The sequence below is a fragment of the Cololabis saira genome, chromosome 17, assembly GCF_033807715.1.
Source record: "Cololabis saira isolate AMF1-May2022 chromosome 17, fColSai1.1, whole genome shotgun sequence".
Taxonomy (NCBI): Eukaryota; Metazoa; Chordata; class Actinopteri; order Beloniformes; family Belonidae; genus Cololabis; species Cololabis saira.
In genome coordinates this window covers 5,114,214-5,133,861 of record NC_084603.1, presented here as the reverse complement: position 1 = coordinate 5,133,861, position 19,648 = coordinate 5,114,214, and the positions used below count along the sequence as shown (strand labels likewise).

The 19,648-nt window shown below is 36.9% G+C and overlaps 1 protein-coding gene across 1 annotated transcript in view; it reads left to right on the top strand.

The window, feature by feature from the left end:
• dst (dystonin) overlaps positions 1–19,648 on the top strand; it is a 158,832-nt gene that overhangs the window by 26,055 nt on the left and 113,129 nt on the right. Inside the window, 5 exon segments of the mRNA XM_061746058.1 lie at positions 3,626–3,687; positions 8,989–9,078; positions 11,247–11,345; positions 13,116–13,193; positions 14,397–14,489. Of these exon segments, the coding sequence (XP_061602042.1) occupies positions 3,626–3,687; positions 8,989–9,078; positions 11,247–11,345; positions 13,116–13,193; positions 14,397–14,489 (422 nt within the window).

Genomic DNA, 19,648 nt, shown 5'->3' with positions numbered 1-19,648 from the left:
TCTATCTATCTATCTATCTATCTATCTATCTATCACTCTTTCTATTGTGCTCACTGAGAACATTTGGTAAGGTTTGCCATTGGGGCAGATTTGCAAACCCTCTCAAACAGTGACGATGATAAATTGTGTTACACAGAATTCTGAAGCATTGGAAATGTATTCAGACACAAGGACTGTGGTGCAGTCAAGTTCACTAAAACTAAACAGGTCCATGGAAGATGCTGATCATGTTGAGTATGTTTTCTTGCTGGTATGAACGCTGTAGGGCAGGGCTATTCAATTGGCGGCCCGCGGGCCACATGCGGCCCGCCAGGAGCTTTTATGTGGCCCCTGGTCATATTTCAAAAAAGGGGGTGTTTGTTGGGAAAAAAAAAAAAAATTAATAATATTTTTATAACTGGCTACTATGGACTAAAATGGTTGTGCTCAATGCTTAATATAATATTCAAATAAGGAAATCTTGGTGGAAAGTGGTGCTTTGTCATTAACGCGTGTTTTATTAAAAGTAGGTCAATATCAATTTCATTAAGTTTGCACAATGCATGGTTTCAAAATTAACTTGCATTCAAAATATTTCTTTATCTGAATATTATATTTAACATTCACAATTACTAAATCTGGAGACAATTAATACATAATTCATATGTAAACTAGATATATTCAAATGTATAATACAAATGTATTATATTTACATAAGTCTTCGTCTTTGAGTGCAAAATACATTTTGAAAACCCCCACATTTTCAAATTGTGCGGCCCTCTCCATACAGTCCTTTTGCAGATGTGGCCCCCGGCCGAATCTAGTTGAATACCCCTGCTGTAGGGAGTTCTGACTGCTGGACAAGAGAAAGCTGAGCATTTTCAAACTTTAAAAATAGTGAAAGTTGGGCAAATATATACTTGATATTTGCAATAATTAGGAAATGCTGTAAGTTGCTCCGAAATTTCAGCACTAAGAAACAAGGAACTCTTTCTTTTTTTTTTTTTTTTAATAAGAAGCATTTTTTTTGCTTCTTTTTTTCTGGGGTTTTGAGGGCTGGTGCTAGATAAACACCAAACCCCATGGAAACTGAAATGAGCAAGTAGCCATGGAAAACCTGACAGGACTCGCTCTGGAGGCTTGATGAGAGAGGGAGTTACGGCCGCCTCAGAGGCTGGGAGACTGACGAGTGAAAGCAGGGAGGCTGTTTCAGCTTCCTCACACGCTTCTCCACATGGCATTCACCTACCTGAAGCACGATCCTCCTGCCAGCCCTCAGGAGGGGCAGCACATGATGAACTGTCTGCTCAAGACCGGGAAGGATCAAAGAGCACATCTGGTAACTCTAATGTGCTGCATGGGTCAGTATTTATCGTAACCGCTTCTTTAAGATTAGTCATGATGCCTGTACTTACTCATTACCGATATCGAGTCAGATATGCTTGAGCAAAACATACTGTATTGTGTAATGTTCACTGAAGATTGGCAAGGCAGGAGGGTATCTTGTTTTGTTAATCCTGTGGTCAGAGTTCAGGGAATACTAGCCCCCTCGGTGCTGATGGCATTGAGAGTGGGACAAGCGTGAGCTGGAGGACAGATGTTTCTTTTTGGTGGCATGTATTGTACATGTGAGCTTTTTTGTGTGCACTAAAAACTGCTCGGAGGAGTGGTGTCTGGCAGACTGGGATACACGATGGAGGCAGAGAAATGACTCACAGTTGTGGTTACTGGCCAGGATCCTGCCCTGCTCCAGCCCCGGATAGACGACAGTTTTCAAGACACATAGAGCAGCAGAACGATATGCCTGTGAGAAGGACACCCCTAACTTATGCTTTTTCAGTCTCTTTAAGATACAAAATGCAGAAACTTGTGTGTGCGTGTGTGTTGTGACAGGCTCCAGCAAATCCCTAAATAGGGTAAAACTTTTTTAAATAATGGATGGCTGGATGTTTAGTATGTCTTTTTTCTTTAATTGCATCCACTTTTTTTTTATTTTATTTTTTTTATTTTTTTTTTTATTTTTATTTATTTATTTTTTTTTATTTAAATCTCAAAATACAATGCAAAATTAAGAACAAGGGTGACATACAAATACAGACATTCGAGCACCATATAGAAAAGAAATAAACAAAAGAATATATAAAGAACAAGACAGTTGAATGTAAATTAAACATAAATAAAAATAAAAACAACATAATGTGCGAGAGTAGGTTTCATGTAGTCAAATTGAACAATTTACAGATGCCGATAGTTTTTTGTGCCTTTTTGTTTTTCGATGAGTAAATTGTCCTTATATATAGATCAAGTTCTTTTTTAAGTACAAGGAGTTCAGGTTTTCTGCGGATGAATTTGGACTTGTGTATGTGAAATTTAGCTAAAAATAAAAACAGATTAATAAAAAAGAAAGCGTCCCTATCTTGGTGATTAAAATTATGAAAACCAAAAATAACATTCTTAAAATAAAGATGAAAATCAGGAAAGACAGAATCAACAATATATTTGTGGAGGTCCCTCCAAAATTTATAACTGAATTCACATGACCAAAATAAGTGGGAATTAATTGCATCCACTTGCGCCCTGCTTTCACTCTACACGCTCATGGAGGAGTCTGGTTTCCATGGTGATCCAAACAAACAGACAGACACACATGTGAACACATTCACACTCACACATACACAGATATAATACCAAAAACGTAATACCACACAGTATTAGTCCTTTTGATTTTATAAATAGCATGAAAGTTTATTCATGTTGACTTTGTTTTTTACTACTACTGTTTGTCATTTAGCAGACGCTTTTATCCAAAGCGACTTACATCTGCGAGAACAACACAAGCAAGAAACAACAAGAAAATAGGAAGCAGAATATCACACTGGAAAAATCATCATTGATAATACTCTTCTCTTCCTTATTATGCTGACCATGACTTGTTCTTTTTCCCTGCAGTATCAGAGAAGACACACACGCTATTTGAATATGATAATATAATATTAAGAATGCAGCAGAAATAATATTCACCTCAATATGACAATATTATCTATTTTTTAGACCTATCAATTAATTTTGCTACTCCAAAACGTCTTTATTCCCTCAATTAAACAAATATTTTATTCATAATTCTAGGTTTTTATAAGATATATATATATATATATATATATATATATATATATATATATATATATATATTCAGAAATACAGTCTTCAATGGTTCTTTATCCTAATGCACGTTTGGTCTTTTGTATCTGGGCAGTGACTTCTACTGATTTTGTTTGTTTGGTAGTGACCTAAATATATGGAGCTTGTGTGTTTTATACATCCTTCAAGACAATTTTAGACTAGAAGAAAGAGAACAGTTAATCACATACAACATTAAACAGTTGATTTCAGTTTAAAAAAGTATTTAAAGTTCTTCCAGCAACTTTATTTACTCAATTATCAGACCGCGTCATTACTCTTCGTGACATATTATATTTTACTTAACGTTTTATCCTGTTCTTCAGGAAGATTAACACAAACCAACATAACAGGTTACATAAAAACTGTGGCAGAACTCAATTTCACTAATGGCAGCCTTCACAAAAGGAGATCTGCCCAGAGTCCTCTGTGATGTGAAGAAAATAATGCCTGTTTTCTGTTCCTCTAGATGAAAGAGACAGAGTGCAGAAGAAGACCTTTACAAAATGGATAAACCAGCATCTGCTAAAGGTAAGAAGTCCTGTGTGACAAATGTTTGACATGCAGTTTTTCTGACATAGAAACTGAACCAAAAACCTTATTTACGGGCATACTCGTCACCCACATGAAACTACGTTGTTTACTTTAAAAGAAGCAGGATGCCTAAATAATTAAGACTCAGACATTGTTTCCCGCCCCGATTATCAAAGCCATGTTCCTCCGAGATGAGCAATCAATCACTCATCAGTACTCTCCGTGGAAGGTCCCAGCATGTTAACATTCCTCCTCAGATATTAGTAAAGTTTGTCAAAAGCCATTTAGCGTGAGCTGAGCAACAAGTTCTCCTTTGTCGAGTTGGGAATTTGAAATGCTTACTGTGGCCTTTCATCAGTTTAATTTAAAGAAACACCCTAGCAGACAAACAGGCAAGCAAGGACGTGTTTAATCAGATACAGCTTTGAGAAAGTGATTCTAGGATTCATAATGTTTTTATGAGAGCTTTTACATGCCAGTGGTGCCTGACTCACAATCATCACCTCAATCACATTTATGTCATGTCTAGGGTTGCCACCCGTCCCGTAAAATACGGAATTGTCCTTTATTTGAGAAAAAAATGTTGCGTCCCGTATTGAACTAATACGGGACACGATTTGTACCGTATTTTCATTAACTTTTACACCATATTCTAGTTGAATTATTGAAATAAATTAACCTTTACACCATATTCTAGTTGAATTATTGAAATAAATTTACTTTTACACCATATTCTAGTTGAATTATTGAAATAAATGAACCTTTACACCATATTCTAGTTGAATTATTGAAATAAGTTAACTTTTACACCATATTCTAGTTGAATTATTGAAATAAATTAACTTTTACACCATATTCTAGTTGAATTATTGAAATAAATTAACTTTTATACCATATTCTTCACCTGTAGGCTATATTATACATCTTGGCTGATGTGGACATATGTAGCATAGGAGGCTATTTCAGTTGCTAGTGTGGCTGGCTGTCTGTACAGTCATGCAAGTTCAACGCTATTAAAGCACTTTAAACTTTAAATCAAAGCATTTAGTTTTTTCATATAAAATAAACACATTTTTATTCAGTTTAGAAGTTTTGGGGCTTTTTTTTGGCTCCGGCGCTGCTGAAATCAGGGCGTCCCTTATTTCTATTTCTGAAAGGTGGCAACCCTAGTCATGTCCGTCATGGACAGAGCAGCGGAGAGCTTGTTTAAACATTAATGTCATTATTGCCATACTCATCCAAATGAAAACTGACATTTGGACTTCACATTAAATTGGCAGCTGCTCCGTATTTGTGAAAGAGTAGCTGCAGTGGTTGAAGACATGACTGGTTTGGAAAATGTCCAGTTTAATTTAATATTACTGATGATTTAATGTGAACAGATTAATCAAACTGTAACAAACAATTATACAAAGCAGCAGATGCGCTATAATGTTAGCAAGACACCGGTTTAGAATAGCTGTGCAGAAAAGGCTTCAAAGTTCAAAACAGTAAATAAAATACAAATGTGAAAATAGCAGATATACAAGTTTGTATTAGGGGTGAGAAAAAATGTTTCTTTTTTATGATTTGGTCCTTCCTTTAAAAAACATTGTACTTGTTGAGTTCACAGCTCAAAGGGTAGACAGGCACAGAGTTTTGCTTATTTAACAGAAAAGGCTGATTGATTTTTCTGCATTGCAAAGTGACAGTCACTGTTTGTTTTAGTCCTGTGTGCTCACTGTACTGGAATGCGGGTGTCGTGCATCTAATTAAATAAACAGGAATGGAGCCAGACCCTGCTAGTCCAAAAATATTGAGGTTAGAGTAGCTTATGAAGCAACAAAAATTGTCTGTCTGCAAATTTCTTCAAATTTCTGGTGATGCAGTTGTTATGTAATGTTGGGTTTATAATTAACAGAAGAGATTTCAGCTGATTGGCTTAGTAATACAATGGCATCCAAATGGAGCTCTTCTTGAAAGATTAAAACTAATTGGCTGCATTGTACACTGCGACATGGATGGTCCACTGAGCAAAATGCAAAATAAAACTGGTTTTCCGTAGCCAAGGGCAAAACAAGAGAAGATTTTCATTTCAATTAAAAGGAGAGCATAAAGCTTAAGTTCACCTTCTCTGTACTGGAACATGGAAAACAGCTGCTGTCCAGCCTCAGTAGCGGGTGAACAGGTCAGAGAAAGATACTGTTGGTCAGCATGCCACATTGATCCAGAAGGAAGTAGCTCAAGTTAGTGCTGGACAACTTACCTGGAAATGAATCAAAACAGATCAACAGAACAACCAACCAACAAAATATGGCCATGGCAATTACTGTATTTTCTGGACTATAAGCCGCACCTGTATATAAGCCGCATCCGCTCTATTTTAAAAAAATAAATAAAAAAAAGATATACAAGCCGCACCTGTATATAAGCCGCATCCGCTCTATTTAAAAAAAAAAAAGATATGCAAGCCGCAGATATTTATGTTGTTAGATTAGATATTAACTACATGTACAGAAGGATTTTGAACTGTAAATGATGTACATGTTTGTACCTAAATAGATCCTTTCCTAACAGTGTCTTTTAACACGGCAGCAACTTTACTGATTAAAACGGGACAGAACCAAGAGAGAATAACCGGTATTTATTTATCCATTTATCTGTTTGAAATCTGCTTCTACTTCTATCTGCTAAAGAAGAAGTAGCGTATTCTTCTTTGCATTTATTTTGTCTTAGTTTTTATTCTAATTCCGGTTAGCATTCCCCCTAGCGGTGGAAGAAAAATCCACAGAATAGCCGCACCTTTGTATAAGCCGTATGGTTGAAAACCTATGAAAAAAGTAGCGGCTTATAGTCCAGAAAATACGGTATTTCAAATTTTTCACACCATTTATTATTTTTAAATTGCGTCTGTTCATGTTCACTGTACTTATTTTAAAATCAAATATACCGGTACACAAATATATTTACTCTTTTACCAGAAAAATATAATGTAACAGCAAAAACCTTGTCAGTGTTCTTTGGCGAAACAAAAAGTAAAACTAAAATAAAATATTCATTCAATAATCATAATTAAAGTAAAATGTTCAATTAAACCAGGATTTTTACTTTATATTTTGTGGAAATATTTGCAGCCTCCGCATGATGGCACACACTGATCCTGGTCATCCCCTGACTTTTTGTCTTGGCTCATGCAGCGTTTGGCACAGTCTCGACTTCTGTGGGACGAATTCCCCTCATGTCGGAGATCCCCTGACTTTTTATCCAGTTACATCTTAAGACTGTGGCTGTTTCACTTTTGGCCTTATGCACCTATGACGTCAACAACACTGTTGTTTGTCATTAGATTATACCATTTTAAAATCCAGAGGACATTTTTCTGTTGTGGAATAAGTAAATATAAACACTGAACCTTCAATACTGATGGAGATAATCTCTGATCTCATTCTTTGATTGGTTACTTTGCTTTTTATACAGGTGAATGACAGTTATCCACTTACTTCTGAAAGGTCAGTTTAAAAGCCCCTGACTCATGGATCGGTCATCGATTGATGAGCTTGCAACCTCCTCTCGATGGCTGCTTATGAACTGTTGTGATACTGAACAGGCATACAACATTTCCAGTAAGAAATGTCACTGGAGGGTTGCAGTAGGTCAGAGAAGCCACTCACATTTTTCTCTGCAGGGCATGCTTGCTTTAACTTGTGCTGAATTGTTATGTAAACTTTCACAATCTTGACAGGAGGGAGAACAAAATAGTATTTCACGCCTAAAGTACTTCAAACATGATCCATGGGATAAAAGCTGCTGATTGTAATTTCTACGAACACGTAAAAACCAGAGACATCTCTGTTTTTTAGTTGTTTGAACTTTAATTTGTGGTTTCAACGGAGAATTTACACCTATTTTTATCAATTTTTCCTTTTTTGGACAGATTTCCGGCACCTTAGATCGTAGTTATGTGTGTTGCAGCAGGCTTCACACGTGCTCCATAAGAAATCAGAGATGCTGACTAATAGTTGGGGAACTGCTTCCCCGACCCAATAACATACAGGTGCAATCTATTTTGGCTGCACAGTTGTGGCTGCTATCTGGGAATACAGTGCTGAAAGTTCTGTGTGAAAGCAGGTCAGGGGGATTTCAGAGGCACGGTATGTAGGGCAGCAAGGACAGACGGACATGCTGGAAGGGCTGTAGCGGTTAAGTGCCTTGCTTAAGTGCTTAGATGAGGTGTCACATTGATACCCAGCATGTGTTAGTTGTACAATTGTCTCATTTGAGAGCACTATTAAAACATATTTGTTGTGGGTATGACATAAAACAGTTTTTTTTTTTTTTTATCTAAGATGGTTCTTGAGCTGAAAATAGAAGATTACAGAATCAAATACTAAGTTGCAGTCAGTGGTGGGTAGAGTAGCCAAAAACTGTACTCAAGTAAAAGTACTGTTACTTCAGAATAATATGACTCAAGTACAAGTAAAAAGTAGTCATCCAAATAATTACTTGAGTAAAAGTAAAAAAGTACTTGGTGAAAAAACTACTCAAGTACTGAGTAACTGTTGAGTAACGTCTGATTTATTTTTCTAACACAACCATTCAAACAGACAAAAGTACAAAATAATCATCTTCAGGCAAATTAAATCAATAAAATAATAAAATGAATTAAAATTAATAAAAAAAATTGCTTAAATTAAAATAATCTTAAAGTAAATTCAAGTACTTTAATACATAATAAAATGATGAGAATAAATAAAATAAATTAAGCACAAGTAGTACAAAATTTCAAGCCTTTGTACTTTTCTTTTTTAACCAGGCAGAACTAGAACAAGCCCATGAACTCATAGAAACTCTGTGTGTTTGAGATATATGTGACAAAACATGCAAAAACAAACATTTTTCCCAAAGAATCACCCAGTGATGTCATGAGATTGACGCGTACGCGGATAAAAGGGATAAAAGAAAAGTAACAGCTCAACGTAGCCTAATGTAGCGGAGTAAGAGGAACAGTTTCTTCTTCACAAATCTACTCAAGTAAAAGTAAAAAGTATAGTGATTCAAAACTACTCCTAAAAGTACAACATTTCCCAAAACTTACTCAAGTAAATGTAATGGAGTAAATGTAACTCGTTACTACCCACCTCTGGTTGCAGTCAATCAAAATGTTTGAATATAAGAGGCTTGCATTGTCCATGGGTCAAAGGTCAAAGATCGGTTCATTCAACAATTCACACAGTTTTATTTTGTTTATAGTGGGTGAAGCAAAACAAAAAAAACAAAACCCCACCACTGCTGATAATTCCTATCTCCCTTGGTCCACAGGTACGGAAGCATATAAATGACCTGTACGAAGACTTGCGAGATGGACATAACCTGATCTCACTCTTGGAGGTTTTGTCTGGAGACACACTGGTGAGTTCCCGTTTTTCAGCTGTTTTATGTTTTGTGGACAGGATTTAATGAAGTGATGAAAAGTCAGACTTACATACGTGAACCACTGATGCTGTTTTGGTTCACGTGGACCACCCTGTTGAGGGATGAACTGGAACAGTTTCCACTGAAATCAGTCAAATGAAAGTCAGTTATAATGACAGTGAGGGAGCTGTCTAGTTTACACGTTCATGTTGATGCACCGGCCTTTTGCTCCCGACACTTATGTAAGTGGTGGTGAGAGGGAAGAGGGAATCCTGGGATTTTACCATCTCTGATCAAATCTGCTGTGCCAAGAGACCGCACATTTAATCTCAGAAAGTCCCATTTTTCTGAAAATTGCTGGCAAACCTCAAATAGATAACAATGGTCTCTTATTTATATCTTTATTTTAACGTATTCCATGATAAGCATGTAGATTATCAATATTTCCACTGCAGCTGTTTAATTATGTGTAATTTATCAGATTCCTTGGCTACACATCTGCTTGCGCATTTTAACAATATTTAATGTCATTTTCATATCCAGAGGTGTAAAAAGTTATTTAAACCTCTGTACAATAAAGTCTCAGGGGTTCCTGCATCCAGCAGTGTAATGAACACTAAAGCTATTGACCCACAGAAGACAAACAGCACATTAGCTTCTTTCTTTCTTTCTTTTTTTTGCTTTACCAGTGTGAGTCTCCATTTTTCTACATTGATCCCCCACTTAAGAAAGTGCACACTGCATAAACACTGTATGAAATTAATGGGCAATGTTACCTCCACTAAACCAAGACAATGCAATGATAATAAAATCCTGAACAAATAACAGGGAATAGAATACTGCCACACATATATACAAATGTTTGGAAAGATTACTCCACATGAGTAGTGTAGTATGCGGTTTTGAAAATGATGACTGATAAACATTCAAAGGATAATGAGATACAGGTATGGACAGATACAATTGGCAGAAGAGTGGAGGCCACGCACCAGGAAAACTGCCTTCAAAATAAAACAGGAAATAAAGTGGAATTCAAAAGAGTCCAAACATTAAAAGAGCACAACTATTCTAAGGCTAAAGAAGAGCAACACTCAGATAGACCCGTATTTAAAACCAAATTGTTGATAAGTAGAGAAAGAAGCTGGGCTTCTTAAGTACCGTAGTTAGTACAGTACATATCTAGAGTGATCATGAAATGTATTCTCATTTTTTTTTTTTTTTTTTTTTTTTTTTTTATTGATCTTTTTATAGGAAACAACACACAATGAAAACATGGAAATCTGTAGTCAAACACACGCATTATACATTGTCTCCTTTTTTTTTTTCTTTTAAAACACACAAAACCTAGCTAAGGAACAGAGTCTCTGTAGCGTTAAATAATAAATAAACAGATGAGCAAGAAATGATCAAAGGAGGAAAGTAATGTATGAGCAAAAATGCATACAAAAAACAAATGCAGTGGTGAATGTAGATGCCCATAAGTGATATCCCATTAACTGGAAATAAATAAAACATAAAAAAAACAAATTAAGGAGATGAAAAGAAAATTAAGGGAGGGGGGGGTCAGTCAGTGGGTAGAGTCTTCAACGCGGTAAAGTGGTCTATGAAAGATTGCCATTTGCGAACGAATTTAGCTGCGTTGCCTTTTAAAGAGTATCTCACCTTCTCCAATTTTCTTATTAAAAGCAATAAGAGTAATACAGGATAAAGCTTGATTAATCTATGTGACTGCAGCTGTGATTTAACCAAATTCTGCCATGACCTTTTATGTACAATTACTAGTATGTCAGTGCAGTCTTTGTAGTCTGTAGTACATTGTACTTGAATCCATAACATTAGTCTGTGTTAGTTGACTGAAATGATCAAATCCTCAGCAGTTACACCCTACCCCCACCCCATCCTACCTCTCCAATGTGACTAACTTACATCCTTCTAGTATGTGTTTTCAGTTTACATCCCACTTTCCTGTTCTTCTGCTTTCCACTCCTTGACTGCTTTATCTCCATTGTCCAACCTCCTTATGATTTGGCTGCTTTGTCTGTGTGTGCTTGAATGTGCGTGTGTGTGTGTGTGTGTGTGTGTGTGTGTGTGCGCGCGCGTGGGTTTGTGTCCATGTCTTCCTTTTTTTTTTCCTCCCCCCATGTGTTGCCTTTTCGGTGATAAAGCCAAGGGAACGCGATTTTCTGAAGACTTTGCGGTTGGTGAGTGGGACAGAAGCATGTGCAGTTGAGCAGCATGGAGACACAGTGGATGATGATAAGGGGGTACGTGTGGCTTGCCCCCCATCCTCTTTGTAACAGACTAATTCAGAATGTCCTCTGGCGGCACAATGGAAACATAGAAATAAGTGCACCTCATAATCTGTTCTTAGAATTGTCTAGAATAACTGAGATATTTTCTATATGATTACTGAAGATTGCTGAAGTTTTTCACCACTGGAAAGCTACATTTCATTGTACGTTGTTTATAAGGACATTAGAATTTTGTTTGATTGTTGCAGGAAAACGTATATATGTATGTATGTGTATATATATATATATATATATGTATATATATATATATATATATATTTATATATATATACCGTATTTTCTGGACTATAAGCCGCACCCGTATATAAGCCGCATCCGCTCTATTTAAAAAAAAAAAGATATGCAAGCCGTAGATATTTATGTTGTTAGATTAGATATTTACTACATGTACAGAAAGATTTTGAACTGTAAATGATGTACATGTTTGTACCTAAATAGATCCTTTACTAACAGTGTCTTTTAACACGGCAGCAACTTTGCTGATTAAAACGGGACAGAACCAAGAGAAAATAACCGGTATTTATTTATCTGTTTGAAATCTGCTTCTACTTCTATCTGCTAAAGAAGAAGTAGCGTATTCTTCTTTGCATTTATTTTGTCTTAATTTTTATTCTAATTCCGGTTAGAGCGCCCCGAGCGGTGGAAGAAAAATCCACAGATTAGCCGCACCTTTGTATAAGCTGCATGGTTGAAAACCTATGAAAAAAGTAGCGGCTTATAGTCCAGAAAATACGGTATATATATATATATATATATATATATATATATATATATATATATATATATATATATATATATATATATATATATATATATATATATATACTGTATGTGGGTGTGTATGTGTAGTAGTCAAGATTTTCCTTTGCAGCACATATTTTACACATCAACAGAAAAACAAAATATAATTCATAATAAAGTCTAAAAAATGAAAAGTTATGAACAAAATACATTAAAAATTGTCCTTGTAGTCGGACTCTTTTTAATCATCTCACTGGCTTTGCACGTCATGAAGTCAATCAGTTAAATATCTCTGAATACACCTAGTGATTCAGACATTTTTCATTTGCTTTTTTTGTTATAGTTTTGAGTATTTTGCTGTTGAAGCCCTCTGAGGGGCTTCAGGAGTGAATGGCATTCACTAAATGAAAGAGCTTGGTCTACTAGATGTACTTGCTTTGCTACTTAGATGAAAAAGATGGCTGGCTGCTGTTCAAGTCGTCGTCTGCTGCTGCATCCTGGCTTGAATGCATTTTCCATCCCATGACCTCATGCCGTGGCCCCTTACCTTTCATAGCACTTGATATCATATAATACACTATAATTATTGAAGGAACAGGAACTAATGGATGTTAAAGTATCTTAGTTGTCTTTTGGGCTGCCAGAATAGATTTTCCCACAGATTTGGTCACTTGGTTTGTTTGACTTGCACAGATCTAATTTGTATGAAATGCTAAAAATCACTCTTCTTAGGATGTTCAATACACTACTATTCACGATTTGCACAGTTTGAGTAGACTTGAAATGGCTTCTGATATGGGTAGAGTTGTGTGTGTGTGTGTGTGTGTTTGTGTGTGATCTTTTTTGTCCCTACCTCACCAGATTGAAGGGTAAGAATAGCATGTTCCATATCCTCCATGCCAGGGATTTCTTAATTTGTCCTCTGACAGTCATCAGTACTGATTAACATACATGGCTGCTCTTCCTTGTTTATGTCCACAGCCTCGGGAGAGAGGACGGATGCGCTTCCACAGACTCCAGAATGTACAAATAGCACTGGATTATTTAAAACGGCGGCAGGTAAGGCGCCGTTCAAACAGCTTTTTCAGAATTATTGTGTCACACTTTGGATTTAGCACTGGAATGAATTTAAGCCAGTATTATGAAATCCTTTTTAAACCACGTTAAGCTTGTGGAAATCACTTAACAGTCAACGCTGGAATCAAACCTATCAAGATGTGGTTAAAGCAAAATATATCCACTACAAACACCCACGATAAATGAATGTGTGCAGATGTACTGTTTTGGGTGATTTTATTCACATGATATTAGTGATTTATTTATAAATGCACATCACTTAGCAGCATTCAGCATCACACTTCACTATTGAGGATTGTGGTCTGCTTGGATTTATTGTTTTTTATCTATATCTTTGTCTTTTTTTTTTATAAATAATGACAGTGTATTTCAGCTACGACAAATAGTAATTGCTGCATTCAAGTAGAGCTGACTACAAATCCCATCAGTGGGATTTCATAATGTTCTGGATACCCGTCCCCTCCCCCGCTATGCTCACAATGTTCTGTATGTGTGTGTGGGTGTATATGTGTGTGCATGTATGTGTGTGTGCGTGTGTGTGTGTGTGTCTGTGTGTGCTGAGCTATAGCCAGATGTGACGTAAACCTTGAGACAAAGGATTCATAGATACTCACAAATGAGTCGTGGTGTTGTTTTCACTACAGTACATACCATACACATCCCTGCGCTCTCTATTATCACATACAGTGATTTAACTGTTTAAGATTCAATAAATCTCCCCATATGGCTGATGGATTTCAGTTTTTCCAGATGATCCGGCTGTTTGAATCTATAGTAAATTATCCCACGAAACCATAACAGTGTTAAGACTCTGCTTTTTTGTGTCTTGCAGTTAGAGGAGATCTATAAATTCTAGTAAATGTGGACACTGATATGTGCTAATGTCCTGACACATTTAAAACCTTTTATTATTAAAAACATTAATGCTTTACGGGTTCCATTCAAGCCCACAATTGAGTGTTGTGCAGCATAATATAAGGGCTATTGCGCCACCTTGTGGTGTTTGTTAATACATGAGATGATATCAACAAAACACAGTGAGATTCACTCTATACTTCATTATCATTAATACAGCGAATACACATTTAGTTAATATCTTAATAAAGGAATTTATGAGGATGGTTTCAAGACAGTTTTTGTATATTGTGAATATGCATTTATTAACTGTGCCCTTTCTATCATCAGGTCAAACTTGTAAATATCAGGAATGACGACATCACAGACGGCAACCCAAAACTGACCCTGGGACTGATCTGGACCATCATTTTGCACTTTCAGGTCAGTTTTACTGCCTTATATCTTAGTTATCCAGGTAGCTTTTTTTGACGAGTCTTGTTGTACCAATGACCAGTAAGCTTGAGGATATTTATTTCAAACTTATTTATGTAGGTATGCATGCAATTATCTGTACGCTGTGGCTGTTGTTTATAGGCTACGTGTTTAAATGTATTTTACTGCATCAGGAATGAATGCTTTTGGAGAGGATGGTTCTGCTTTTGGCCACAAGGTGTCAAAGGTGTGCAGCACATGACGCTGAGTGTGGTCTTTCTTGTTGAAGAGTAACCAAGTCTCTTTGTATTTAAAAGTAGATGTAAAGGTTCTGAATATAGGACAGAGAATATTTGCTTCAACGGGTCTTTGTTCTGTGACTTCTTTAAATTTCCCATTTCTTAAAAAGAAAATCATTACATCCTATCTCATATTTCTGATCCTACAAAGTCCACATGGAATTTGTTTATAGGAGAAAAAGGCATTTCACATTACTTTATGTATATCTGGCTCATATTATTAGAGTCAAGCGCTGGGAATGTTTTATGTAGTTTTCAAAAGTTTGTGTGCGCCAAGCTGAGTTGATACTGTAACTCCTCTCAAATGTTAATAAAAAATGTTCCCTGGGGAAATGCTTATTTTATCGCTGTTAAACAAATCATGTCAAGTTGTTCAGCCAGTACATGCATACCAGGAACATCCAGGTGTCCGCAGCATGGTCCTTCTCTCCCTCTTTCTGTTCATTGCCACGTAAATAGTTGTAAACTTGGAACAAAAAGTAAGGAAATTTGTGTTTGGTAGATTATTTCCTTGTTCTAATAATGCTTCTTGGAAAATAAATCTTATACTGTTGCAAAGCCAGTTTATTTCCCTTTTAAATGGTGCCACGTCTGGAAGGAACATGCATTTGTGGGATGAGCAGCAGACCTGAGGATGTGGGTTGCACCCATGAAAGGTTTGCCAAATCTTCTCTGCCAATGGCAAACAGCTTATTTTGCTGTTATTGGCTCTTCTTTTGAGCTTCTGGTACCCCCCAGTTGCTGCCATCAGGTCTGGCTTCTACAGATTTGCAGTCAAGGTGTGCAGGACGATACGGCCTGACAATCTAGAATAGACTACATGCAGCTAATCTCCGGTGTCATAGGGCAGCTAGGAGGCCTGTTATGATCACACTTAACCGTCAAGCCCATTTGTGCTGGTGTCAGCAACACGTGCACTGGGACCTGAACATGTGGAGGAAAGTTATGTTCAGCAATGAGTCCAGACAAACAACAGTTGGATCGTGGGATCGGCTTGGGCGTGCTGTTCGGAACGAACGGCATGAACAGCACGCCCAAGCCGATCCCATGATGGCACAGAGTGACCAACTCAACCACGCCGGCTGACTTGGGACAAATGCTGGTTGAAGAATGGGATGCCATCGCACAGCAGTGTGTGACCGGGCTGGTGACCAGCATGAGGACGAGCTGCCAGGCTGTGTGTGGTTCTTCCTAGGGATGGGCGGTATGGACTAAAAAATGTATCACGATCATTTATGGCATTTATCCCGATAACGATAAAAATGACGATTAATAAAACCTAAACTAACTAAACTACACCAATTAAATTGAATTAATAAAAACCAATTAAATTAGTACACCTGTACTGCAAAACTTCTTTCTTTCTTTCTTTCTTTCTTTCTTTCTTTCTTTCTTTCTTTCTTTCTTTCTTTCTTTCTTTCTTTCTTTCTTTCTTTCTTTCTTTCTTTCTTTCTTTCTTTCTTTCTTTCTTTCTTTCTTTCTTTCTTTCTTTCTTTCTTTCTTTCAGGCTAATTTCTTTCTTTCTTCCTCCCCTCCTTCCTTCCTCCCTTCTTTTCAACGGGAATTTATCGTTTTTACCTCGAGATGACAAATTCTTACCGTGGGGAATTTTTTTGACGGTTTATCGTGAACGGTAAAATATCGCCCATTCCTAGTTCTTCCACACGTTACCGAGGCTCCTGTTTGTCAAATTGATGAACTGTTAAATTGCCAATATGTGTTGTTTCTTCAGAGTTCAATCATCCAATCCACCAAACACCAAACTAGAGTCAAAGGCAAAATAAGCTTTTTGGAATAGGCAAAGAAGATTTTGCAAATTTTATTTGAGGACAACCTGCACCCTCAGCTCCGCTGCTCATCCCACTATGCATGTTCCTTACAAATGTGGCACCATTTAAAACAGAATTTTTATTTATTTATTTTTTTTATTTAATTTGCACAACATGAATGTATACATAAACATGACATGATAATTCATTTCCAGAGGAAAGATAACAGGTAGTGGTTGTGCACGTGAGGACAGAAACCCTAGGGGAGCTTATGCAAGGACCTCACCGTTTACAGGACATTACATGACTTGTTTATTATTAGAAAGTAAAACTAGAACAGAAACAAAAACAAAATAAACAGCAAAAGAAGACAAACAAGAAAAAAACAATCAACAAGCAGTAAATAAAAATAACTGCAGAATGTTAAAATACTAATACAATAAAAGTGAATACTAAAACAGAGAGAACGAGACAAAAGATTGGCAAAGCAACACAGGTAAGGCATAATCATCATATAAATGGTATATCTCTTTCCTTTAAACAAACAAATTAAACATTAAACAAAGTTACAACAAAGAAATAATCTACCAGACACAAATTTCTTAACTTTTTGTGCTGTTCTATCTATATATATTATAAATTGGAGAGAGGAAAACTGTGACTATCAAACTGTCTTCCAGCTTTGCAGCTTGTGGTTGTAATCGTAGTGAATTTGCTCACTATTTAGCTACATGCATGCATTTATCTAAGAGGTTGGATGAATCCACTGAGAAAAATGCGGATGATATAACTTCCTGGACTCAAGCATGCTGACAGGTAGCGTCTGTGGTGATGCCAACACCTGCTGCTGTCAGTCTCACGCAAGCCCCAGAGCGCTTGATCAAGCAGCACAGAGCCTGTTTCTTCTTGCTCTGGAGGGGAACCAGGGCACATCAGGAGAAGTTCAGCTTCAGTCATATAGTGTGCACTGCTGTTATTGAATGAGCACAGATGATGGACGTCCGACATGTATGAACGGAGTACTGTTTTTGTATTACAGTATATTTTCTACTATGACCGCCTTTGCCAGAGGTATCTAGGATTAGCCGTATCCTTAAGGAAAAAGGTTACACTTGGGACATTTTGTTCACGCCTTTCTTTCTGCTGCAGGCGCATTTTTAAATGTTTGAGCTCAATTTTTCTATCCGTCTAGCCCAGGAGTCGGCAACCCGCGGCTCCAGAGCCGCATGCGGCTCTTTAGCGCCGCCCTAGTGGCTCCTGGAGCTTTTTCAAAAATGTTTGAAAAATAAAAAAAAAAAAAAAAATGTTCTTTTTTCCTTTTTTTTTCTTTTTTTTCTCCTTTTTTTCTCTTTTCTTTTTTTTCTTTTTTCCTTTTTTGATCTCGACATTTTGACTTTTTTCTCAAAATTTTGATTTTTTTCTCGACATTTCGACTTTTTTTCTTGAGATTGTACTTCAACATTAATCTTGACATTTCGAACCTTTACTCGAAATTTCGACTTTTTTCTGGACATTTCGACTTTTTTCTGGACATTTCGACTTTTTTCTCGAGATTGTACTCCAAAATTAATCTCGACATTTCAATTTTTTTCTCAAAATTTCGTTTTTTTTCTCGACATTTCGACTTTTTTCTCGAGATTGTACTCCAAAATTAATCTCGACATTTCAATTTTTTTCACAAAATTTTGACTTTTTCCTCAACATTTCGACTTTTTTCTCAAGATTGTACTTCAACATTAATCTTGACACTTGGACTTTTTTCTCAAAATCTCGACTTTTTTCTCGACTTTTCGACCTTTTTCTCAAAATGTAGATTTTTTTCTCGACATTTCGACTTTTTTCTCAAAATTTTGACAGAATGAAAAAAAAAATCTCCCCCGAGTTCTAACTAATATAGAAACATGCAGCATGTGTTGTCTTCATTCTAAGGCTTATACAAGATTTTCAATTTTTTGCGGCTCCAGACATATTTGTTTTTTGTGTTTTTGCAACATTTTGGGTTGCCGACCCCTGGTCTAGCCCATTCCAGGTTGACTGTTTCACTGTTAAAGTTAGATCTCTGGATGTACAGGTGATAGGTAGATGTCACACTTGTGTTTTTAGTTATGCTATCTTTTCACCCAGGACGGGAGGTTGATAAACGAAAGTGTAATGTTTGTTTGAGTAAGCCTGTTGCACCGTCATGACGCTTCACTGGAGTCAGGAGTTCTGCTGCTCGTCCGACTGGTCTGTTTGTTTTGCCCTGATTGAGTCATGGTTTCCGTGTGTGATTTCCACTGTACAGTCACTCGGAACTCTGTCATTGAAAAAGAGCTGTGCAAAAAGATAAAATAACAATGCGATAAAAATAACCATTTGTCTGATTATAAGTTCATCACTTGAAATGTCAGCAGTAATCGGGGCACTGTAGTTTGATCTGTGCTTAATGTCAAGTCACTGTGACCTCCAGGGCCGCAGAAGCGGGCTGTTATTTTTAGTTCAGCTGTGCTGCACTCCACCATGTTTTATTTTCTCCTTTTTATTGTAATAAAGATATTGACGGGTTCCCTGGCAGTGGGCTCATCCCACACTGTCACATAACTACTCTAATGGTTTAATACAGTGAATCACTTCCTGATCAGAACATTCGTCCCCTTGTGAACTGCTGTCGTGGTGATCTGTGCAGATAATAGTGTTTGCTTTAACCATTGGACTTGAGCCCCACCTCTGGCTCGGCCATTGTACGTAATTTGATTGATAGACAAAGTGAAAGAACTCTGTTGTCCAGCTGGGGATTTGCCTCAGCCTTTGCCGCTCACGTTTCCCTATGCCACTCTGCTCTGCAAACCTGTGTGTCCTGTAGGAATGGGTGATATTTTACCGTTCATGATAAACCGTCAAAAAAATTCCCCACGATAAGAATTTGTATCTCGCGGTAAACATGATAAATTCCCGTTGATGAATTTTTTGTGTAAAACTGATTTATGGATGGATGGATGGATGGATGGATGGATGGATGAATGGAAGGAAGGAAGGAAGGAAGGAAATGAGCGAGAGAGAAAGAAAGAAAGAAAGAAAGAAAGAAAGAAAGAAAGAAAGAAAGAAAGAAAGAAAGAAAGAA